This window comes from Ctenopharyngodon idella, chromosome 21, assembly GCF_019924925.1.
Source record: "Ctenopharyngodon idella isolate HZGC_01 chromosome 21, HZGC01, whole genome shotgun sequence".
Taxonomy (NCBI): domain Eukaryota; kingdom Metazoa; phylum Chordata; class Actinopteri; order Cypriniformes; family Xenocyprididae; genus Ctenopharyngodon; species Ctenopharyngodon idella.
Genome location: NC_067240.1, coordinates 12645941 through 12671780, shown reverse-complemented (window position 1 = coordinate 12671780; position 25840 = coordinate 12645941). Strand labels below are relative to the sequence as shown.

The following is a 25840-nucleotide window of genomic DNA, read 5'->3' as shown; positions in this document are numbered from 1 at the left end:
TTCTTGGAAACCCACAAGCTTTTGTGGTACCTGGTTCCGACTGAGCCAAAGGTCCAAAGTTCCTATATCACAAACTTTTTCAGTCACATCGAGTGAAACGTGAGTCCGGCCGCCACTGAACGGATTCAGAAAGCTCAACTCAAAGCCCTCCGCATGAGTAGAGAGTGGACTTAAACCACATGGCTATAGCGCTAAGCCGCCCAAATGTTCCTCGGTTGGGAGAACGTCACATTCCAGACATACCTCCGGAACGTTTGAGGAAAAAATGTGTAGAATGTGGAAAATAAGAAATGCTGTGATTGACAGTTAAGGTTTGCTGGATGGTGGCCATTAGAGAAGTCTCTATGGAAACAGAAGCAGAGAGACCTGTGTTTTCTGACACCTTTTCTGCATCGCCAATCATCAGTCTGATAATGAACAAAGTGGGAAAAATGCAGCGCTAAAATGCTTCATGCAGGCATCAAGGCTGTAGCTTTCAGACAAAACCTCACTTCATTTCTCGCTCCATATTTGCTCATGTTGCACAAGGACAGATTCTCTAGCAGCCCCTCACAAAAGAGACTAAGTGTACCTCTAAATCCTTATATTTACAGCTTACGAAACACTGTAGCAATCGAAGATGTTAAAGCAATTAAGTGAGCCGAATGTTTACTATTAATTTGGATATAATAATATCAACAGGGGACTAAATTTCAGAGGGCGGTAAATCTGAGAACCAATTATTATTTTTACTTCCTTGAGAAACATCCTCTGAGATCATTTTTTTGACATACACTGCCTTAGGAAAACAAGGATTAACTATTTAAATAATCAAGCATTTGAAAAAATACTATTGCCCGGTTTCACAGACAAGGCTTATGCCTAAAGACTAAAATGCATGTTTGATCTGTTTTGATTGAAAGCAACGTGCACTGGCACATCTTAAAATATGTCAGTGCTACTGTTTTGTCTCAAGATGCACACCAGTAATGTTTTTTTTTTTTTTTTTTTAGGGCACATTTATAAAAGCCACTTAAAGGGTTAGTTCACCCAAAAATGAAAATTCTGTCATTAATTACTCACCCTCATGGTGTTCCACACCCATAAGACCTTCGTTAATCTTCGGAACACAAATTAAGATATTTTTGATGAAATCTGATGGCTCAGTGAGGCCTCCATAGCCAGCAATGACATTTCCTCTCTCAAGATCCACCATACTGCTGATTCGACACGCTGATTCATAACGCTCCGAAGCTTCCTGAAGCAGTATTTTGAAATCGGCCATCACTATTTAAGTCGTTATTTGTTATTTTTGGTGCACAAAAGGTATTCTTGTCGCTTTATAATATTAATATTGAACCACTGTACTCACATGAGCTGATTTAAATATGTTTTTAGTACATTTATGGATCTGGAGAGAGGAAATGTCATTGCTGGCTATGGAGGCCTTACTGAGCCATCGGATTTCAACAAAAATATCTTAATTTGTGTTTTTACAAAGGTCTTACGGGTGTGGAACGACATGAGGGTGAGTAATAAATGACATTATTTTCATTTTTGGGTGAACTAACCCTTTAAATGCCCTAATTGAACTAAGGCCTAATCCTGGCTTAATTCCTGGCTTAATCTAAGCCCTGTCTGTGAAACCGGGCCTATATTTAGTTGCCTCCTAAATCTAGCAAATTTGTTATCATGTGACAGAAACATGAGAAAACAAGTCATGGCAGATAAAATGAAAGAAAAAAAAAAAAGTCAACATAAAATCATCTCTATCTATCTATCTATCTATCTATCTATCTGGGTCAATGACATGACGGGTCATTTTTTTGTCCAAAGGCCTTAATAATATTAAAAAACAAAGATATGATATCCAAAGTATGATATGATATCCAACTAGATCTTTTTTATTGAATCCAAAAGGATTTAATTATATTTTTCTACATATAAAGGTATTTTAAAGATTTTGAAGGATCAAAAGGTAATTCGTTTTAACTGTCCAAAGGCCAATACAGCCATTTAATTTGAGATTAAAATATCTTAAAATGTAATAAATGTATATATTTTTTATTCTGGCATGATTTTATAACATCATATATCAACATAGTGCAAAATGGTATTAAAATTATGTGTAGAAGTCGTTGCTTTGTTATAAGAAATAATGTCCAGAAAAATTAATTTCATTGATGTCATTTGGAGTAACCAATATAAAGGGACCATTTTGGATCAAGTCATGCGTTCAATATCATGTGACAGGATGTGACATCATTCAGACACCTGCAAAGGACCACATGGTCGTGAAGCAAAGTAACTAACTCTCTTTTAACTATTTGGAAAAATTCATGTTTTCACTTGCTCATACGCATGTCCCGTAACATCAGGTCATTCGGTACAACTGCTATAAAACATGGAAAATGTTGTAATATTTTAAAAACTTATACTAAATATAAAATGTTTGATTGTCCTTTTGCTAGCTAGCTTGATATCAGCCTGTTAGCAGTGTTTAAAAACATCGTCATTCAGTATAAACAAAAGTGTCATTCGGTAAAACCGAAATTTTGGTTAAACCAAATGACTTTTTTTGTGAACCTTAAAAAACCTTATTCGTCCATGACCCATATATATGTTGCTAAATTTATTTTCTAATGATACTTATTAAATTAAAAATAAATTAGCTGTGAATTATTACATTGACTATTTTCCCCAAAATGGCAGATGTGGGGAAAAGTGTCATCGGGGTAAGCTGTGTCAGCGACTTATCTAACATAGTTTTCTCACCAAATGCAGGAAATACATTTAAAAATATTATTATTATTATTACACAATATATATATATAAAAAAAAAAAAAAATCAGTTAAGTGAATGAATAATGAACTGTTTCCTGAATAATGTACAGCAAAATAGGACTTCAAAGACTTAAAGATGCCACATGACTGGGCAGGGGCTTTGCACCGCACTAAAATAAGAAAAAAAGGAGACTACTCATGCGAATTAAACATTACGGTTTGTCTAGAGCCACTTAAAATAATAAAATGGGGAATAATTCCCCAAAACATCATTGTAACAAAGCAAATCATAAGGATCCACCCATTATATTGGCGCATAAAATAACAAGCATTTTGCTAGGACGAGACGGCAAACCACTGAGCATAGACATTCAGAGTACTGGCCTTAGTTACAAAAATCAAAAAGGTCAAAACATCAATGAAGTAATTCATTCGCCTGGGGAGCAAAACACACACAAATAATAGAAATGCACAAATAAAAGAAGGGAAAATAAATAGTGGTGTATTTAAAATGCCTATGTTGTTTCACGCAGATCATAAAGTTTCAGAGCAATGAACATTCCATGGTCACAAACACGTGCTTTTGTTTTGATCAAGAGCCACAATGATGTCATCTATACTTATGCAAAACGAGCGTGTGGGTAATTGCCTTTGTAATGGCAGAGTCCACTTAAAACAGTCTGAAACCATGAGAAGAAAAACAACTAGAAACGTGGAAAGACTTGTTGCTGAATATTCTACCAGCTCTTGTGGCTAAACGCAGCTTTTCACTTTCAAAGTTACAGAGCGTGTTCTAGCCGATTATGTCATTTTTAAGTGTCTTGTAAAAAGCTGTATGGAATTAGCATGTTTCTAAATGGGTTTTATAAAGATCATTTTTATGATAATGCACACAGCCTAAGATTACAGTAACATTATAATTTCTAATATTTTTATCATCTTCAACATTTTGCAGGCCAAGGATTTGAAAAACATATTGTATTGAACTGAGGGTTGCATTTTCAGCTTTACGCTATGATACTTACATTGCAAAATCATTAAAATAATCATTATTGATGAGAAATATTGGAACATTACATTTTAATTTTACGAAATACAAATGTTTCACCGTCCATTGGGAGGGATGGTGAAACATTTTAGCTGAACTTTAGCTCAACTTATGACTTAATGGCCTGGTTTCACAGACAGGGCTTAGCCTAAACCAGGCCTTAGTTCAATTAGGATAGTTAAGTAACTTTTATAAACATACACTAGAAAAAACATTACTGGTGTGCATCTTGAGACAAAACAATGGCACTGATATATTTTAAGATATGTCAGTACAAGTTGCTTTCATTTTAAACAGTTTAAGCATGCCTTGTCTGTGAAACTGGGAGAATATTATATTTTACATGATCTTTTTTTTTTAATTATGGCAAAATTGGGAAAATGTAATATTAGTAAAAACAATTAATAATTAATAAATATATTATTAACACTAATAATAATTAACAATTAGTAATTAAAAAAAAAAAATAATTAGCCATAAATGCCCCATCGAAGACCCATGGTATAGATTTCATGTTCATATCAAAAACAAAAAAATATAATTATTTAAAAACACATTGGTTTGGAGTCAGTAATTTTTTTTTTTTAAATAAATTAATACTTTTATTTAGCAAGGATGCATTAAATTGATCAAAAATGACAGTAAAGACACTGTTACAAAAACATTCTGTTTCAAATAAATGCTGTTCTTTTTACCTTTCTATTCATCAAAGAATCCTAAAAAAATGTATCACTTTTTCCACAAAAGTATTAGGCAGCACAACTATTTTACATTGAAAATAATGTTTGATAATAACATTGATAATAATTAGAAATGTTTCTTGAGCAGCAAATCAGCATATTAGAATGATTTCTGAAGGATCATGTGACACTGAAGACTGGAATAATGATGTTAAAAATCCAGCTTGCATGCATTAAATATATATATAAATAGAAAATAGTTAATTTAAAGTGTATTCATATTTCATAATATTATTGTTTTACTGTATTTGGCGATAATGAGTATTTCAAAAACATTAAAAAATCGTACCAACCCCAAACTTTTAAATGGTGTACAAGTATATATACGCAGTTTTTACTTTTCATAGCTTTAGCAAACAACTAAGGGTATGGTTACATGACAACAACGTACTAAAAACTGATTTTTTTCACGTACAGACGACAAAACGATCCCCTAAAGCCCGGGACACACTGCAAAATTTCTGGCTGTCCCAGACGAAAGATTGCCATCGTGAAACAATCGTGGCGATTTCTGTGATTGTGGCTCTTAATCGGTGGTCCTATGTCATAGAGTGAGAGAGGTTCAAAGACGGTCGTTCTCCCGGTCTTGCGGTCGCAAAGATAGCTTACGAACATTTTCTGACAGTGTCAGAAATTCAGCATGATCAATGCACAGTGTGTTTGCTGCTACGACCTACGTCTACTGACTAGAAATGCGACATGAAATCAACGCAACACGGCGCTAAAACTTAAAACTGCTTACCTCAAGCTCTTTTCCCTTCTTCTTTCACGCTTCCTTTTTTTCAGCACACATAAAAACTACAACTGCCAAAGTGTGTTTCAACATGGTCTTTTTGTTAACCACTAGCGCATGCTGGTGACGTTTTATTCTTCTACAGAAACTTGCATCGTAGCCTACGAGTCAATAATAGTCATCAACGTACAGTCTACATGCATGTCGTACCCAAGTTTAATAGATCCATGTCGCACAGTGTGATAAAGTAATGATCTTATAGGATTGCTAAAATCGTGCAGTGTATCCCAGGCTTTACATACGGATCCGCAAAAATGACTAAAAGTGCTGTATTACGCAGGCCAGGCCAGTAGTTTGCGATTTCACTTTGTAAAGAAACACTACTATGACTTCTACATTTATTTATTTTATTTTTACAAATTCACGTTTTTGAAGTTTACATGAAGACGACATTGTTATTGTTTCAAAAACTTGCATTTTGAAACCCATTTTCAAAAACAGCGTTGTCATGTAAATGAACGGCCAAAATGCATAAAAAGTTAATGTAAAGGCCCCTAAATTAAAAAGGAAGAGAACCTTAATAATGCATGATGTCCACCCAGAAATCTCCATCAAGAGCACTTTACCAACATTCTTACATTCACTTTTCATATACAACCTTATCTTTTCTTTTCTCCCAGAACTCATTTCTGAAAGCTCAGTGTGTTCAAGAGGGACTAACTGTACCTGAGAGAAATGGAGGTTCCATTGACAGACTCTGAGTGCCGTCTGCTCGGACTAAAGCCCTCCTGCCGGGCATAGTGCTCATCCCCACAGCACAGGATCATAAGGAAGGCTCTCCGAAAAGCCCGGTTCAGGAAAGCATAGAGGAATGGATTCAAGCCCGAGTTGATGTAACCCAACCAGAGCCAAGCAGTCCACATCTGCCAGGGCACGCTGTAATTAATGAAGGGATCCACCACATTGGTGATGAAGAAGGGTGCCCAGCATAGACAGAAGCAGCCCATAATGACGGCCAGCGTCTTGGCCGCCTTGGTTTCATTCTTAATGCGACTGGATCCGTGTTGATCATGGTTAGGGTAAGTTGAAGAAGGGGCCGAGCCGGCCCGATGCAGCGAGCCGATTCGCCGAGCATGACCCATAGCGGTGACGTAGATTCGCTGATAGGCGAGAACCATCAGCACCAGAGGCACATAGAAAGCCACGGCCGAACACACCAGGGCATAGGGTCGGTTCACCATGAACACACAAGTTGAATTGCGGGAAGAGTTTCTTTGTTCGATCTAGGAAATGAAAATGAAAAAACGATTAAGTATGCATTGATTAAAATTCTGGCTGATACCATTAACTGATAATTATTTTCATGTTATGATCGGTAAGTTTTGAACCTTTTGAAAGAAGTTTTTGAAAGAAGTCTCTTATGCTCATCAAGGTTCACAGTTGATGGGCACCACTGACTTCCACAGTATTTTTTTGCATACAATGGAAGTACAACCCGAATTCCGGAAATGTTGGGACGTTTTTTAAATTTGAATAAAATGAAAACTAAAAGACTTTCAAATCACATGAGCCAATATTTTATTCACAATAGAACATAGATAACATAACAAATGTTTAAACTGAGAAATTTTACACTTTTATCCACTAAATGAGCTCATTTCAAATTTGATGCCTGCTACAGGTCTCCAAAAAGTTGGCACGGGGGCAACAAATGGCTGAAAAAGCAAGAAATTTTGAAAAGATTCAGCTGGGAGAACATCTAGCAACTAATTAAGTTAATTGATATCAGGTCTGTTACATGATTAGCTATAAAAGGGATGTCTTAGAGAGGCAGAGTATCTCAGAAGTAAAGATGGGCAATCTGTGAAAGAGTGCGTAAAAAGATTGTGGAATACTTTAAAAACAATGTTCCTCAACGTCAGATCTCATCATCTACAGTGCATAACATCATCAAAAGATTCAGAGAAACTGGAGAAATCTCTGTGCGTAAGGGACAAGACACAATCATGCCGATGAGTGATGCAGTGTTGTCTGAGGGCCCGAAGACCACGGGCATACAATAAAGGTCTTCGGGCCCTCAGACGACACTGCATCACTCATCGGCATGATTGTGTCACTGACATTACTAAATAGGCCCAGGAATACTTCCAGAAAACACTGACGGTAAACATAATCCACCGTGCCATCTGCAGATGCCAACTAAAGCTCTATCATGTAAAAACAAAGCCATATGTGAACATGGTCCAGAAGCGCCGTCGTGTCCTGTGGGCCAGCGCTCATTTAAAAAATGGACTGTTTCAAAGTGGAAAAGTGTTCTATGGTCAGACGAGTCCAAATTTGACATTCTTGTTGGAAATCACGGACGCCGTGTCCTCCGGGATAAAAAAGAGGGAGACCTTCCAGCGCGTTATCAGCGTTCAGTTCAAAAGCCAGCATCTCTGATGGTAAGGGAATGCATAAATGCATACGGTATGGGCAGCTTGCATGTTTTGGAAGGCACTATGAATGCTGAAAGGTATATAAAGGTTTTACAGCAACATATGCTCCCCTCCAGACGACGTCTATTTCAGGGAAGGCCTTGTGTATTTCAGAAATTATGACTTGTATTGAAAAAATACGTCAAAGATGACCACAAACTCTTCAGCAGCTGGAAACCTATATCAGGCAAGAATGGGACCAAATTTCAACACCAAAACTCCAGAAACTCATAACCTTGATGCCCAGACGTCTTCAAACTGTTTTGAAAAGAAGAGGAGATGCTACACCATGGTAAACATGCCACCGTTCCAACTATTTTGAGACCTGTAGCAGGCATCAAATTTGAAATGAGCTCATTTTTGTGCACAAAATTTTAAAATTTCTCAGTTTAAACATTTGTTATGTTATCTATGTTCTATTGTGAAAAAAATATTGGCTCATGTGATTTGAAAGTCTTTTAGTTTTCATTTTATTCAAATTTAAAAAATGTCCCAACATTTCCGGAATTTGGGTTGCAAATGGGGCCCGTCAACTGTTTGGTTACCCATATTCTTCAAAATATCTTCTTTTGTGTTCAGCAGAAGAAAGAAATTAATATAGGATCGGAACAACCTGAGGGTGAGTAAATGATGACATAATTTTTTGGTGAACTATCCCTTTAAAAAGTTTAGAATACATCAGCATAACAAGAAGAATTCACCCAACAACTCCTCACTTACAAAGCTCTCGATTCCAATGGTATTCCAGCTTTGCATGATGGGAAGGAAGGAGATGAAAAAGGGGATGACCCAACATCCAACCAGCATCATTGAGACTCTCACAGGTGTCATCTTGTTATTGTAGACCAGAGGCTGACAGCAAATCGCATAGTACCTGCCAAAGACAGAAATTGCAAATATTTGAAGAATGATGGATGCTGTCAGGCAGTATGGTGTCTTTCGTAATCAATGCGTCCCTATGTACTGTACTTTGATATACCCTGATGATTCTGCTGATCTTTCCTTGAAAAGCTAATGCGGTAAATTATGTACAACCAGAAAATATGCACTCGCTGGAGACCACAGAGGCAAAGACATTATGAGTCACTGGAATCATATGGATGGAGAAGGAACTTGGTGACACAGTGAGACAGATAAACAGAATTTGTTACGCGAGGGAAAAGAGAGATAGATAGATAGAGAGAGGCTTTGAGCGAATAAGAATGAGTCATGTTACTGCCATATGGACCAGGTGCGGTGCATAAATCACAGCTGCTCTCTTTTGGGCCAAGAGGGCTGCAGTCTTCCCAATGGGTGAGCATGAGAGAATTTGCATACGTAACACAGCAAATTACACATAATTAGCTGACACACTGACAAGCCCCTGGAGTTAGTGTGAAGACATAAATTATGCGTTTCTTTTTTGTGTGAATGTACAGTTCACTCCAAGACACATAATGATTAGAAACCGGACAAAATATAAATTAGACATCACAATACAGGCCAGACTTCATCTCTGTACAGTATATCAAAGCAGGGTACCAGAAAAGAATTGTAGCACATTGTAATTTGGTGATGCAAGATTACAGGGCTTAGACCTCTGAAAGCCTCAGAAATCAGAAAGCCTCTAAATGCCAAAATTCTGTTTAGAAAAAGTGTTTGTATATTTAGAGAGAGAGAGAAAAAAAATATGATCAAATCTAGCAAAAAAATTGCTATTCCAAATCTATTAAATGCATGATAGCATGGTCTATTTTTCTCAATATTGCCATGGAAACACAAGCAGTTATTTGTGTAGAACATGAGTCATTTTTGTTACTATATTAGCTTCATGATCACTCACCTGTCTAGTGCAATGCAGCACAGATGCAGAATAGATGCTGTGGTTAGCAGCACGTCCAGTGAGGTACGGATCAAGCAGAACGTCTCTCCATAACTCCATTGACCTGTGGTCAACTCTATGGCTGCCAGGGGCATCACAACAAGGGCAACTAGAAGGTCTGCAAATGCCAGGGATACGATGAAGAAGTTGGTCTTCTTCTTTCTATATTTAGAACAGTAGATAAACAGAAAATAGCATTAATAAATTAACTCACAGCACAAAATAGTGTCTGTGTATAGAAAATACTCATGTTTAAGCTATTTAATAATACTTCATCACACTCCTAGACCTTTTTTATGGAAGTTTTTATGTTATCATATACAAAAATGAATGTACATTTTAACACTATATATTGTGTTATATTACTTATGCTTTAAATGACAGAAAACTAGTTAACATTGCTGCGAGAGTGTTTCTAATTCAACAGCTGAGTGAGTCTTTCTTTCTTCTGACCAACATAATCAGTCTCTCAATATTTATTCCTCTTTTGTAAAGTCATAGAAACGCTATCATGGATTTTATCTTTTGTTATTGGTGAAAAGGTGAACAAAATAATTATACACCAGGGGCGTTTCCTCCGAGGAGGCAAGGGAGGCAGTGCCTCCTCAAAAAAAGTGGATGAGAAAATAATTCGCTGTTCTCGTCAAATCGGCCTGAATGAAGACAGTGATGGCGTCAATGGGACGACTAATTAAAAAGTAAGTAAACAACTGTCACTTAGATATCACAACTTTATTTCATGTCAAAATCAAACTCGAAATGGCCTGAAAACATGATGACTGCGAGGGGTTTTAGTGAGCAATCAGCGTGGTGAAATTAAAGGTACATCTTTGTGTCTGTGAGTGAGTGACCAGTGTGTACAAGCTTGATGACTGCTGAAAATAAATTGACTTTTAAAAAGAAAAGCTGAATATTAGTTTAGAAATAATATATATTGTTTAAATTGTTACTGCCTTTAGTTATTATTTCGGAATAAATGTAAAAATGCGTAAAAACACTAACTTGATGAAATTTATACAGGGTTTTAATAAATAGAGCATTACATAGTGTAAAAATACAAAATAGAATTGTATTTGGTCTCTCTTTTTATGTAATGTTAACCAGGAAAATTGTGTAACAGGGACATAAATGAGGACGTTTCCTCCTCATTATAAAACACCACCGTACACCACTGTTATACACCACTATAGAAGTTTACTATGAAGACTTGCACTTATAAAAACCCCAGAAATGTAAAAAAAAAAAAAAGTGTGCATTATAGCTTCATATGACAAGTTAATTGCAAAAATAATTTTCTTTGCATTTTTGTCTTACTTTCCAGAAAGAAAATATCTAAGCATCTTTAAAATGAGATAAATGTACTTGAGAAGCAAATTGCATAAGATATTAAAGGGTTAGTTCACCCAAAAATGCAAATTCTGTCATTAATTACTCACCCTCATGTCGTTCTACACCTGTAAGACCTTTGTTCATCTTCAGAACACAAATTAAGATATTTTTGATGAAATCCGAGAGCTATTACAGCAATTTAACCACCACTTTCAAGTTCCAGAAAGGTACTAAAGACATTGTTAAAATAATCCACGTGACTACAGTGGTTCAACCTTAATTTTATGAAGCGACAAGAACACTTTTTGTGTGCAAAAACAAAACAAAAATAATGACTTTATTCAACAATATCTTCTCTTCGCGTCATTCTCCTATGCTGTTTACGTTCAACACTTCCAGGTTCTACGTCTGAACGCCGGCTCAGTATTGGCCGACGCTGTTCATGTGAGCAGCATGACGCATGCGTGTGATGAACGAAGGTCTTACGGATGTGGAAAGACATGAGGGTGAGTAATTAATGACAGAATTTTCATTTTTCGGTGAACTAACCCTTTAAGACTTGTTTTCAGAGAAAAAACTGAGGATTATGTTTAATTTTCATGTCCTTTGTTTTCTGGTTGTAGGAAACTAACTGCTCAGTGGGGTCAGTAAAATAAATGTAATTCAAGATGTATTGTCTGGAAGCAAATCCTTATATCATGTGCAATTTTGCTTCTCAAGTAAATTCAGTAAATTTTTTAGATATGCTTTACTGCAAAGAAAGACAAGAATACTGATTTAAAGATGTTTTTGCAGTGCTTCCAACACCTGAATGATAAGTGTATTAACCAAATGAATCCATTATATTTTGTGTAATTAAAAAAATAATGATTGTTCAAACCGTTGTACTGAACACTCCCCCCATCTGCCATTGGTTGGAAAAACAGATAGCCCCACCCCAAACTCACACCATTGGTTGAGCCATTGTTGCTATGTGAGGCTGGTCGGGATTCTCAAACAAACACAGCAATGTTTTGAAAACAGAACCACATTTTGGGGTTCTGATAGCTTTCTTTTAGATATCTTGCATATTAAAGGGTTAGTTCACCCAAAAATGAAAATAATGTCATTAATTACTCACCCTCATTCCGTTCCACACCCTGTAAGACCTTCGTTCATCTTCGGAACACAAATTAAGATATTTTTGTTGAAATCTGATGGCTCCGTGAGGCCTGCATAGCCAGCAATGACACTTCCTCTTTCAAGATCCATTAATGTACTAAAAACATATTTAAATCAGTTCATGTGAGTACAGTGGTTCAATATTAATATTATAAAGCGACGAGAATATTTTTTGTGCACCAAAAAAAACAAAATAATGACTTATATAGTGATGGCCGATTTCAAAACACTGCTTCATTAAGCTTCGGAGCGTTATGAATCTTTTGTGTAGAATCATGATTCGGATCGCGTGTCAAACCGCCAAACTGTTGAAATCACGTGACTTTGGCTCTCTGAACCGCTGATTCAACACAAAAGATTCATAACACTCTGAAGTTTCATGAAGCAGTGTTTTGAAATCGGCCATCACTATATAAGTCGTTATTTTGTTTTTAAATATTCTCGTCGCTTTATAATATTAATATTGAACCACTGTACTCACATGAACTGATTTAAATATGTTTTTAGTACATCTATGGATCTTGAGAGAGGAAGTGTCATTGCTGGCTATGCAGGCCTCACTGAGCCTTCGGATTTCAACAAAAATATCTTAATTTGCGTTCCAAAGATGAACGAAGGTCTTACGGGTGTGGAACGACATGAGGGTGAGTAATAAATTACATTATTTTCATTTTTGGGTGAACTAACCCTTTAAGCTTTATTTTTTACCATCAAAAAAGTATGCTGACACAGTAAATTTAAATGTAAATATGAAGCACCTTTACCTTAGCTGTCTGTCTTTACAGAGAGCCACCATCACAAGCAAATTACCAAGCGCAGTCAATATAATGATGGTCACCAGGACAATAGACAGTGTTATCCTCGAAGTGTGTTTAGACACGACTGGATCCACTGCGCTGTACATAAAAATATGCAGATAATTACACATGAATATAAGATAAGCACTAACCTATGTAGTAACAATATTTGAGGTGGTTCTTACTCGTCCGCTGAGTCTGATGCTGTGGCCATCACTGGTCATCTGTAAGGAAGTGGTCAGATAGAGTTTGGTTCACACAAGACACTGCAGTCCCTCTCCTGTGGGACAAACACAACTGTTTTGGGTTCTCTCACATCTCAAAGTCAATCATATTCTTTCAGCATGAGCTTCAACGTGAGAGCATTGAGACTAAACCCATCAACACATTAGGGTTCTGGGATATAACATGGAAATATGAGCCATGATGAGTCTCTGACACCCTTTAAATATAACTTTCCCTGCACTTTATAGACTTAATAGATATTTTGATGCTGAAAAACACATTTCTGGTTTGATGTTGATAAAGGGGTTCTTCAGTTTTACTGACGGGGCTGTGGATGAAAAAAAAGAGGTTAGGAAAAACTGGAAAATTGAAGTCTTATTATATTCTCAAAACACAGTATTGATGGCAAGATGAAGATAAGAAAAAACTTTAACACAAAGCACATGCACTCCATCATCGCACTGTTAATACCCACAGTGGCCAAATCACACCCTGTGCCTGTGGCGCTTGAGCCATAACTCATGCAGAAGTGGAGAGAGCTCTCACAGGGTAAACACTGGAAGCGTGTGATGTATTTGCCCAGCTGGGAGGCTCAAGTGGGTATTAGAGAGACAGCTTGGACGCTTCTTTCCTGTTCTGTTGTTTCGTTTGAGTTTCAAATGAGCCACATGATTATTATACCCCTGTATAAACCACACTGAACAAAACAGGCTATTTTAAACAGATACACATAGACGACAGCTGATTTACACATGATGCTTGTGGAGAAGTAAAAGGGTCATTCTACAAAAAGGTGTCATTTGTGTCCCTGATATGTATGTGTAAAAAACAGTAAATTTAACAATGAACATCTGAAGGCAACTTTACGTGTCAACATAGAAATTATTGTGGAACCCCTAAAAGGACATGGTGATGGAAAAGATTATGAGATGGGAGGAAAAATTATATTCCAGCGCTTTTGCATTCTCTCACAAACGTTTTGCGCTTACCTGAGAAACGTAGTGTTCGTTAACAAACTTTTTGTGTTCTTTGTAGGGATGCACCGATATGAAAATTTTGGCCGATACCGATAACCGATAATTATTTTTATTTGAAAGCCGATAACCGATGGCTTTCAAATAAAATGTCAGCCCTGTTACCATGATTTTGTGTAGTAAGCAACTGACAATTGAAAAGGATACATCTATAAAAATATCATTATTAAATTATCTTTCTAAGAAGCAACTTTTCATAATCTTGAGCACAAGGCTTGTCAAATTGAAATTAACTGTTAAACCTGTTATCAGCAATACAGCTATTATGTCCCAAAATGCATTAATTTATCTTAAGATATCACAATACAATTTAAAGACTCTTAAACACATTATAGAATGTTTCAAATCTTATGAAACCTTAAAATCAAACTGGGAATGGGACCTGTTTCTTCGATTGACCCAAAAAGATAGCTGATCTAAAGTACGAAAGCTGATGCCACGTGACGCGTCACTAACTTTCAATAATCTTGTCTCGATCTAAGAGCCCACTATTCCCTCCAGCTCAAGGGATTTCAAACTTGGTTAACTGTCTGAAGCATATAGATCTGTCCAGATAAAATGTGGGACGTTCCTGTTTTTATACAAGCATTAAGTAAACTGGTTAGTACAATTATAAATGAACTTCAAACTCTTTCCTTAAAGCTAAAATCTAAATGATTTGTGAATAAACATTCCTAATTAACATGTTACACTTGAAACTAAAGTGATGTATCACAACCTATGCTTAATTATTGAACAATTTACAATAAAACTAAAACATGGTTGTATTAAACCTACATCAATGAAGTTGGCAAGTTATTGTTATTGTAACCTATTAGTAAAACGCAGATGTTCTGATTTGATTGGTTTCTTTTACACAAAACAAAGCAACATGACATTGATTGACATTATGAAAAGAATATGCACTGACAAACCCCTTTCAATAACCAATTTTGACACCTTCCCACACAACTTCTTTTTTTCATTTCACGCCACCAGGACAACGGAGTGGCATTTGCATTTAAAGGAATAAAATACAATCTGTGGTGACAAAAAAACATAAGCCTCATTAATAAGTTATGAGAGTGACATTTTCACACAATCATAAAACCCATATGGGAGTGACACAGATGTAGTGGTCTGAAACACACATTGATCATGTACATATGTTAGGTCACTGTGATTTTGCCAAGTAAGACATATTTTGTTGATCCTGGAACAACATTCCTGTCTGAAAATTTAGTCCTAAACCTGGCCCTACCCATAACTTGTCCCTAAAATCAGAGGGAATGATAGATGTAGAAGCAAATAACCCTGGTTGTAAGCCTAAACTTGACATAAACTGTAAACCTGACCTTCAAATCTGATTGGTTGATTGGAATGTTGTTCCAGGATTAACAAAGATGTTGATCCAGGAACATGTTTCACTTGGTCAAATCACGTTCACCAGTTAGATGACAATACAATACAATACAACAATAACAATCTTCACATTTTTAACTGACTGAAAATGGATTTACAAAGTCTTGCTCATCATAAAACAAATGAATGAATAAATAAAGCTATAATGTGGTTTCAGTCTTGATCAGGGTCGGTCTCTCTGTACAATTACAATGAATAAACTAAGATAAAAATCACATCTTTGGCTGCTACCGTGTGCAAAATCAGTGGCACTTTATCAATTATGATGTCTTCAACAAATTTATGATTATTTCAATCACAGCTCTGAATTTGATATTTGGAAAATTTCTACAAAATCTGATCAGTTAACAAATAAACTCTCTCTAATTGCAACTAAGAACTCCAGTATTCCCATTGTAAAAGTGCAAATGCACTAATTTGGGGTCTAACTTGTCATTATTCTTTACAATTTGGGAATAACAAGCCACATCTTATCAAATACATGAAATAATGGTAGTAGTAGTAATAGCTGTTATTATTACATTGAAATATTTAAAATACATATACTTTATGGCGCTTAGAATAACCTGTTGCACATTTTGACACTTGAGGCATTTAAATACAGCATCATTCAAATAACTTTACTCACCCAGGGGCTCCGTGTTTCATGTCTCTGTGAATCCACACGTGTTTCTATAAACTGTCATATTCCATCAGTTTGATCTGAAGTGCTCTTCTCAGCCCTATGTCACAGTCAAACAGCAGCAGCAAGCTGCAGGTCTTCTGTTGATGTAAGTGACCGGCGCTCCGAGTCTCTGCCTGTCCAACGCTCAAGCGTCTGTAACACACCACAACAGAGCAACAGCGCCACCCAGTGTCTCACATCACATTACTGCGCTCATTCAAAATAAAAGGCGCATTCAAAGTACAAATGTTTCAGTTTTTCTTCTTGAAAAATGAGCTGCTAATATTATATATGCAATATTCACAATGTACTTTGCCATATAAAGTTGTAGTTTCACATACATGCGTCAGTTGTATTATTAAGCAAAATAGGATGTTATTAGTAGGCTATAAAATGTAAGTGGAAAATAACTTATAACGAACTAACTGGTTAGGGAATGGTTGTCTGCTGTATGGAGACCACAGTCATTGAAGTTCCTCAGTCTGAGACTTCTTTCAACCATGAGATGGCGCAAGAGCCCCATACATATACTGCATTTTAACAAAGTCCCTTTAGCCTTTGATCTTACTGAATGGGAAATAAGGTATAGTGTGCTGCTGGATTTGTGTCTCTATAGTAGATATTAGTCAGGTTAATAAAATCCTGAGATATAATCTATATATACATTATTAACATACAATCTCATAACTATTTCTCATAGGCCTATCAGACTCAAAAACATAAACGTGGTTAGATTGTGCACCATGCAGATGGCCAAAGGCAAGCTGATAAATATAACTAAAGAATTATATATTTAAAACAAAAACAAAAACACACACACACACACAAAGTAGGTTTTTTATGTAAACTTGTGTTGACCGTGTTAATATTACCCACAATAAGTAATTTACCAAACAAAGGAAAATACAACATACTAAAATTTGTTGTGTTTTTGTTTCCCAGTAAGAAATGAATGAGCAAACAAGGACTGGCCTTCATTTATATCTTCTATTGGTGGACACATCTTCTGCTTGTCTTCAGTCTGCTAAATTAAATTGCATTCAGTGACCTTACATGACAATATACTGTGGGTTATTGATATTACTGGCATTGATTGAGCTGCTTCTTCCACTTTACCATTACAGGAAAGCCACTTCCTTTACAGCTAATGCTGTATATTAGAATTTAGCTTAATAACAAGTGACAGAACAGAGACTGAGTAAGGAAGCTGCACCATACAATGTAATCTCTTTCAATTCAGTGACACAAGGCAAAGACACTTGCAAACATTGCCGTTTATCAAGACACATGTGATGAATGAAATTGCTTATTAATATTAACAGACACTGCTGAGCTGTAAAGTTTAGTGCACAGCAAGTAGAGAGGAACTGGGTGGTTTGCTGCCGTAGACACAAACATGCAGACAATGGTGAAATTTTAGACATCTCCTATGTTTCTGGTGACTTTGCACTCTTCGGAATAGATTTCAATACTACAGCAAATGCTTGTTTTTTGTTCTGAGAAAATCAGAGCAGTGAATTTAATTGTAGTAGCAGGAAAAAAAAAAAAAAAAAAGATATTTGTAGAACATATTGAAGTAGGCAGAACAAAAAGTGTTGTAAAAAGTTTTTCTATATTTATTTTTGTGAACTATAACATGTTATTACTAAACTAAACTAAACTAAACTAAAATAAAATAAAAATATTATTGTCAATGCAACTATAACATGTTATTAAAGGAAACTAAATTTAAAAAAAATAATAAAAAATAAATAAAATAAAAAATAAATAATAAAATAAAATAAAGCAAAACAAATTTAAATTAAATTAAATTATTGTCAATACAACAATAACATGTTATTACTGGAAATAAATTTAAAATAAACTAAACTAAAACAAAACAAAACAAAACAAAAAAATAAATTAATGTCAATACAACTATAACATGTTATTACTGGAAACTAAATTTAAACAAACAAAAATAAAATAAAATAAAATAATATTACTTTCAATACATTACAAAGCTCCAACTGTGTTTGCCTTAAAAGTGCAATATGTAAGAATTTGCAGTAAAATATCCAAAAACCACTAGGCCAGTGTAATATATTTTGTTCGCTTGAGTACTTACAATATCCCAAATGTTTGCAACTATTTGTAAATCGTGAGAAAATTTAAACTAAGGCTCCGGGACGTGTGAGGAGTCACCTGTCAATTGTGTCATACCCGTGTTACCCTCGGTTTCCGGTTTTATTTTGTAGAAACCATGGAAACACCAAAGACGCTTTAATATTTGCATGTTTTAATAGACAAGGGAACAACTGTTTTGATATATTTATAGACAGAAAACTAATTATTGTTATATAGCTCAACACGTTTAGTCTTATTGTTTATATCTAATTTTCTTGATTTTTTTGTGAGTACCATGCTTTACCATGCCTCAGAAAAAAACACTATTTTGTCAAGTAGCTAACACAGCATAATCAGATGCAGCTTTATTTTTAGTAATACAGCATTTTCTCCATCATACAGTACGTTTTAAAATTAATTGCATGCCTTTTATCAACACAAGCCATCCAGCATTTAATATGATATTCTAAAATCGATCTAGCTTACTGCAGTGTGTCTCAAACAAGTGTCTCACAGCAGCCACCGAGCGAACACACGGAGTAACGTTATAACATTTTCAACACACTCAAATGTATCTAATATGATAAACAGAGCTGTGTTACCTCATACTCATGACCGGAAAAGCGGAAGCGGCGCCGGCGACTGTGGCATAATAAAGTGTTGCGCAATCGCGCCAGCGGCCTCGTTCAGCTCCCACAACTCTCGGTCCTGCTCTGCTTCATACTACAGTAACGTTAATAATCGCATCCATGAACATGATTTCTTCCCGAGTCCTATCCCAATTCTTTTTCACCGGCCGTTGAGGTGAAGACCACATGTCCCAAGATTCTGTGCTCAAACTTGGCGTCATCAAGCTACGCCTTTGAATAGGCCTCTAGTGGACAGAAAATATTACATATTGCACTTTTAAGTCTTTTATTTCTAGGTTGGTTGTTACTTTTAAATCAAACCTAGATTTCATCATGGAAAAAATAAATGATGTTGATGAGTTTGGCAGATGCAGGATGGAGTTTTTCTTAAATGGTTTACTGAACAGCGTGTGCTTTTTTCCAGACATGTGCCTCACAGACTCTCTGGCTGAAAATAATGATTTGCATGACTCTTGTTCAGTCTGTTGTTATTGATTTACTCTCAAGCAGTTGTTGTGAAACAGAGAGTCAGACATGTTCCCAGCACAAGTGTAAGTGATGATTGAAGGTAAAGAGAATAAATATACTCCTACGCAATCTTTTTTTTTTTTTTTTTTTTTGTGTCTTGTTCCTACATGTTGTTTAATCACTGTGGTTACAGAGAAGCATCACTGTAGATTGGTAGAAGGGATCCGTGTTAAATATTCATGGTTTGTGCGTAGGGGTTTTCATTGCTTGCCCTTGTCCCTCAACTGAATAATGCATAGGTCAGAGCTTACTCTAACTCTTTGGTTATGATTAGAAATTGATTGTTATGTGCAGTCCGTTTTATTGAGACGACCTGGGGTCAGGGGCTGAGGTCATGGAGCCACATCCTCCTCTATGCCATAAATCAAAACACACATCCAGAGTGCAGGGGTAAAGCAAGAAACACACCACCTGCACTTTGAGGCCTGCACACACAACCTTGAGGTGCTTTATAATTCCCAGTTTGTTTGGAAATGAGTGAATAATCCGGGCAAATGGAGTAGAGTGTGTGCCCAGGCATTTTCAGCATCCTGTGTCCACACTGCCAGAGTATATTATTAACCTCGGTAAGGTCAGCGAGTCAGGCCGTTCTCTGAAAAGGAGCAGAACAAGTTTCCACTGAACCTGCGGAGGAATTTATCACATAGAACTGATCAATCTAGTTGGAACAAGAGTTAAAATTCAAACTGCTCAGAGGATCTGAAATATATTTAATTTGGGACAATATAGTGAAAGCTATACAAATTTACATAGAGTTGTTCAGACATTACTTAAAGAAACTTTCACATTTTGATCTATCCATTGCTGTTAAAAATGTGTTTTTGTTTTAGTAATTCATTTTTTAAAGAAATGAATACAAGAACACATTAATCAAAAGTAACAGTGAAGTAATTTATAATGTTACAAAAATTTTATTTCAAATAAATGCTTATCTTTTGAACTTTCTATTCATCAAAGAATCCTGAAGCAGCACAACTGTTTTCAAGTTGATAATAATATGAAATGTTTCTCAAGCACCAAATGATTTCTGAACGATCACGTGACACTGACGACTGGAGTAGTAATGGCTGCTGAAAATTCAGCTTTGCATTACAGGATTGAGGGTACGTTTACACGACAACGATATGTTTAAAACGGAGAAGTTTTTCCTTTGAGTTTTCCGCGTACAGACGATACCATTGTCAAAACGATCCCCATACATACAAATCCATGAAAATGACTAAAAACGCTGTATTCTGCTGTCCGGCCATTAGATGGCGATGAAACACTATAGACTGTACATGTAATGCGCATGTGCGTGACGTCATCGTTTTCACAAATTCGCGTTTTTGTTTACACGGAGACCGTTTTCAAAAACTTGCACTTTGAAATCCGTTTTTAAAAGTTTGCATTTTCAGGCCACAGAAATGCCATTGTCGTGTAAATGACGACAATGGCATTTCCAAAACGCATAAAAAGTTTTTGGTTTTTAGTCGAAAACGGTGTTGTGTAAATGGCCCCTAAATTAAATTTTAAAATACACCGATCAGGCATAACATTATGACCACTGACAGGTGAAGTGAATAACCCTGGTTATCTCTTCATCATGGCACCTGTTAGTGGGTTGGATATATTAGGCAGCAAGTGAACATTTTGTCCTCAAAGTTGATGTATTAGAAGCAGGAAAAATGGGCAAGCGTAAGGATTTGAGTGAGTTTGACAAGGGCCAAATTGTGATGGCTAGACGACTAGGACAGAGCATCTCCAAAACTGCAGCTCTTGTGGGGTGTTTCCAGGCTACAGTGGTCAGTATCTATCAAAAGTGGTCCAAGGAAGGAACAGTGGTGGACCGGCGACAGGGTCATGGGTGGCCAAGGCTCATTGATGCACGTGGGGAGTGAAGGCTGGCCCGTGTGGTCCGATCCAACAGACGAGCTACTTTAGCTCAAATTACCCCAAGAAGTTAATGCTGGTTCTGAAAGAAAGGTGTCAAAATACACAGTGCATCGCAGTTTGTTGCGTATGGGGCTGCATAGCCGCAGACCAGTCAGGGTGCCCATGCTGACCCCTGTCCACCGCCGAAAGCACCAACAGTGGGAACGTGAGCATCAGAACTGGACCACGGAGCAATGGAAGAAGGTGGCCTGGTCTGATGAATCATGTTTTCTTTTACATCACGTGGATGGCTGGGTGCGTGTGCGTCGCTTACCTGGGGAACACATGGGATCAGGATGCACTATGGGACGAAGGTAAGCCGGTGGAGGCAGTGTGATGCTTTGGGAAATGTTCTGCTGGGAAACCTTGGGGAAACCGGGCCAGGGCTGTTTTGACAGCAAAAGGGTGACCAACACAATATTAGGAAGGTGGTCATAATGATAAAATATCTGTGAGCATAAGATACTTCTTTCTTACAACCCCACACTTTTTCAGTATTTATTTTGGTGAACTATATCATGTTATGAATATGTTTGAATAGGTAAATTACACACAGACCTGAATGAATTTTGTAGCCACTGTCTTGCACAAACTGCTAACAAACATAGCAACTAAAACCATTATGGAACTGATCTGGAACATTCATGAGCATGATGCAGTTCCACATGAACCACAAGTATCACTTCATACAGCAGATTGATTTCAGTAGAGTTTGTCTTCTACAGTAGAAAGAAATTCTTCACTTGGTTTTGGAACAGAACAAATGCCTGCACTCCCAGACTTCAGGCTGCTTTTGATTATTTATGTTTGTCAGATTGTTAGGCCATGAGCCAAGTCTGTCTCATATGCTGTCCTAATAGGGTTATACATAAAACATCAACACCTGCTTCATTCTCAGGGAGGATTAAGCTGTTTCCTACTTTAAAACAACTCACTCTCTATATGTTCAAACAGAGACCACAGTTCAACACCATCATTGAGTCATTAGTATTCACACCTGTGTGTTTGAGATAAAGAATGTGAAACCAATGCGTAGAAGTAGTTCTTAGTGGCTTACAGGTGGCAGGCTTTTTTTTTTTTTTTTTTTTTTTTACAGTTTGCTCAGTGTGTGACAAGACGTCTACTGTTGGTAAACAGGATGCAGCAGCCACTTAATGACACATTAGTGCCACCCAGACAGGGTTAATGCTCTGACAAACACTGAGTCAAGAGTGTAATTGTCCCGCTGGGTGCTCTGTTTAGACGTAATGGCTCTGTCTTTACATTACAGATGTTTATGCTGAATTTTAAAACTGTTAGAATGGTTTTGTGTTTAATTATTAATACTAATTAAAGTGCATTCATAATTAATTAGCATTAATAGACAAAGGTGTTTCATAAACTGGGTACTGTAATGAAACTACATGCAAGCTCTAGACGATTCATTCGCAATTCATTATGTTAATTGGATTTAATGACCTAATAATTGCATAGCTGGCCTTGTTAAAAAGAATTACAAATGTTTTTACACTTTTTGAAAATGCCTCCATATGTGCGTCCCAGTTGTCATTTTGAATATCCTTGCCTGTAAAAGTGAAATATTAAGATCCATATTCAAAGAAATATGAATCTAAATCCATGACCTTTCATGCTCTTGCTGTGATTCTGCACATACAGAGTGCTCTTCAGCTTTACCAGAAGTTTTTAAAGAAGCTTCAGCTATTCTTGATATCAAAACCAGGTGCCACATCCTGTGTTATACCTTTTCATAGAAGAAACAATGTCTAGGACAAATTCAAATGAGTTATTTTCAGAACAAATGCAAATAATTTACTGCAATTGATCACGTTGATATTCATTGGTCGTTCATGATTTCTGTAGTTCTCAGTGGATGATATACATCATATCACATATCTAAATGATATATAACCTCTTAGGTCTTATATTATTATTATGTCATTATAGTTCTTTCTAATAATTGTTTTTTAAATTTGAATAAAATGAAAACTAAAAGACTTTCAAATCACATGAGCCAATATTTTATTCACAATAGAACATAACATAACAAATGTTTAAACAGAGAAATTTTACACTTTTATGCACAAAATGAGCTCATTTCAAATTTGATGCCTGCTACAGGTCTCCAAAAAGTTGGCACGGGGGCAACAAATGGCTGAAAAAGCAAGAAATTTTGAAAAGATTCAGCTGGGAGAACATCTAGCAACTAAGTTAATTGATATCAGTTCTGTAACATGATTAGCTATAAAAGGGATGTCTTAGAGAGGCAGAGTCTCTCAGAAGTAAAGATTGGAAGAGCTGTGAAAGAGTGCGTAAAGGGATTGTGGAATACTTTAAAAACAATGTTCCTCAATGTCAAATTGCAAAGGCTTTGCAAATCTCATCATCTACAGTGCATAACATCATCAAAGGATTCAGATTAACAGGAGAAATCTCTGTGCATAAGGGACAGGGCTGAAGACCTTTATTGGATGCCCGTGGTCTTCGGGCCCTCAGATGACACTCCCTCACTCATTGGCATGATTGTGTCACTGACATTACTAAATGGGCCCAGGAATACTTCCAGAAACCACTGTAGGTAAACACCAAAACTTCAGAAACTCATTATCTCGATGCCCAGACGTCTTCAAACTTCAAAAGAAGAGGAGATGCTACACCATGGTAAACATGTCCCCGTCCCAACTTTTTTGAAACCTGTAGCAGGCATCAAAATTGAAATGAGCTCATTTTGTGCATAAAATTGTAAAATTTCTCCATTTAAACATTTATGTTATCTATGTTCTATTGTGAATAAAATATTGGCTCATGTGATTTGAAAGTCTTTTAGTTTTCATTTTATTCAAATTTAAAAAACGTCCCAACTTTTCTGAAATTCGGGTTGTAGTATAACTTTAGTAAATAAGTAATCTTTTAATTAAATCAATTACTTTAATTTTTATAAAGTCCCTTATTGCCTGTAGATTGTACATGGATCACCTCTTTTCTAATTTTCTGAATTTCTAGTTCAGTTTCCTACCCAGATGGTTTCCTCCCACACCCCTAAACCTGCAGTCCCACCTCCAGTCCAGTGTTTTTCACTTATTTCCTATCAGTTATTTTTCCTACCCTCCTTGACCCCGTTGACCCCTCGTTCTGCAGCCTGTCTGCTCTCACAGTCAATTTTAAAAACATAATGTGCCAGCCCCCTCAGACCTCTCAGCGAGACGATGCCATGGCACAAACACGACTTACCTCTTAGTTCACTCTGCTTTTGTAACTTGACAATTGATGTCTCAAGGCTCCAAGTACAATAAAAGAAATATTTTTGCATTGAGAAAATTCAGATTACCAGTTTAGTGTGATGACGTGTACTTGTGATCTGTTTAAGTGCTTTCATTGTGTCATTACTCAGGAAATGTAATTCACTGGAGATCACACAGGGTAATTATAGTGCGAGTCTTAAGACAGTGTTACGTACCACAAGGTTCCATTCAGTGCTATTCACGTGGGAAGTCAGTTCATTATGTGCATCAGCTCATCCATTGTTTTATTCATATTCTGATGACAGTTTTTCAAGTAACTAACGAATAAAGAGTTCTTGAATTCACTGAATGGCCAATTTTGGTGTCATTCTAAGTGAAAGCCTTGTCATTTATGCACTCACTAAACGAAACTGCTAAAATAATGCTTGTTTCCAAATAGGTTTCCCAAACACAGACTAAAAACTCTATACTTCCTCTCCCACTCAACGCACAAACATACAGTACGGACACTTCAATAAACTTCAATAATTAATGTGGTTAACATAATATATATATATATATATATATATATAGATAACATAATATTTTAAGTTTCTATTGATTATACCAATCGCCTTCATTGTATTAACTTTTTTTTTTTTATTTTTTGCATGACAGAGCTTTAGTTGGCATCTGCAGATGGCACGGTGGACTGTGTTTACCGACAGTGGTTTCTGGAAGTATTCCTGGGCCCATTTAGTAATGTCATTGACATTACTAAATGAAGTAATGAAGACCATGGGCATCCAATAAAGGTCTTCAGCCCTGTCCCTTATGCACAGAGATTTCTCCAGTTTCTCTGAATCTTTTGATGATGTTATGCACTGTAGGTGATGAGATTTGCAAAGGCTTTGCAATTTGACATTGAGGAACATTGTTTTTAAAGTATCCCACAATCTTTTTACGCACTCTTTCACAGATTGGAGAGCCTCTGCCCATCTTTACTTCTTAGGGACTCTGCCTCTCTAAGATATCCCTTTTATAGCTTATAATGTTACATACCTGAAATCAATTAACTTAATTAGTTACTAGATGTTCTCCCAGCTGAATCTTTTCTAAATTTCTTGCTTTTTCAGCCATTTGTTGCCCCCGTGCCAACTTTTTTGAGACCTGTAGCAGGCATCAAATTTGAAATGAGCTCATTTATGTGCA

General features: G+C 36.4%; 1 protein-coding gene across 2 annotated transcripts in view; it reads right to left on the bottom strand.

The window, feature by feature from the left end:
• Positions 1-23359, bottom strand: part of si:dkey-247m21.3 (5-hydroxytryptamine receptor 4) — a 31759-nt gene extending 8400 nt beyond the window's left edge. Inside the window, exons 1-7 of one of the 2 annotated variants that reach the window (XM_051877777.1) lie at positions 18942-23359; positions 16198-16386; positions 13095-13189; positions 12877-13008; positions 9584-9784; positions 8482-8635; positions 6011-6567 (exon numbers count right to left, since the gene is read on the bottom strand). In XM_051877777.1, coding sequence (XP_051733737.1) covers positions 6011-6567; positions 8482-8635; positions 9584-9784; positions 12877-13008; positions 13095-13123 — 1073 coding nt within the window. In that variant the 5' untranslated portion in view covers positions 13124-13189; positions 16198-16386; positions 18942-23359. Of the gene's footprint in view, positions 1-6010; positions 6568-8481; positions 8636-9583; positions 9785-12876; positions 13009-13094; positions 13190-16197; positions 17976-18941 lie in introns of those variants that run through there. The other variant, XM_051877776.1, reaches the window with a different exon arrangement.
• Between the last annotated feature and the right edge of the window lie 2481 nt (positions 23360-25840).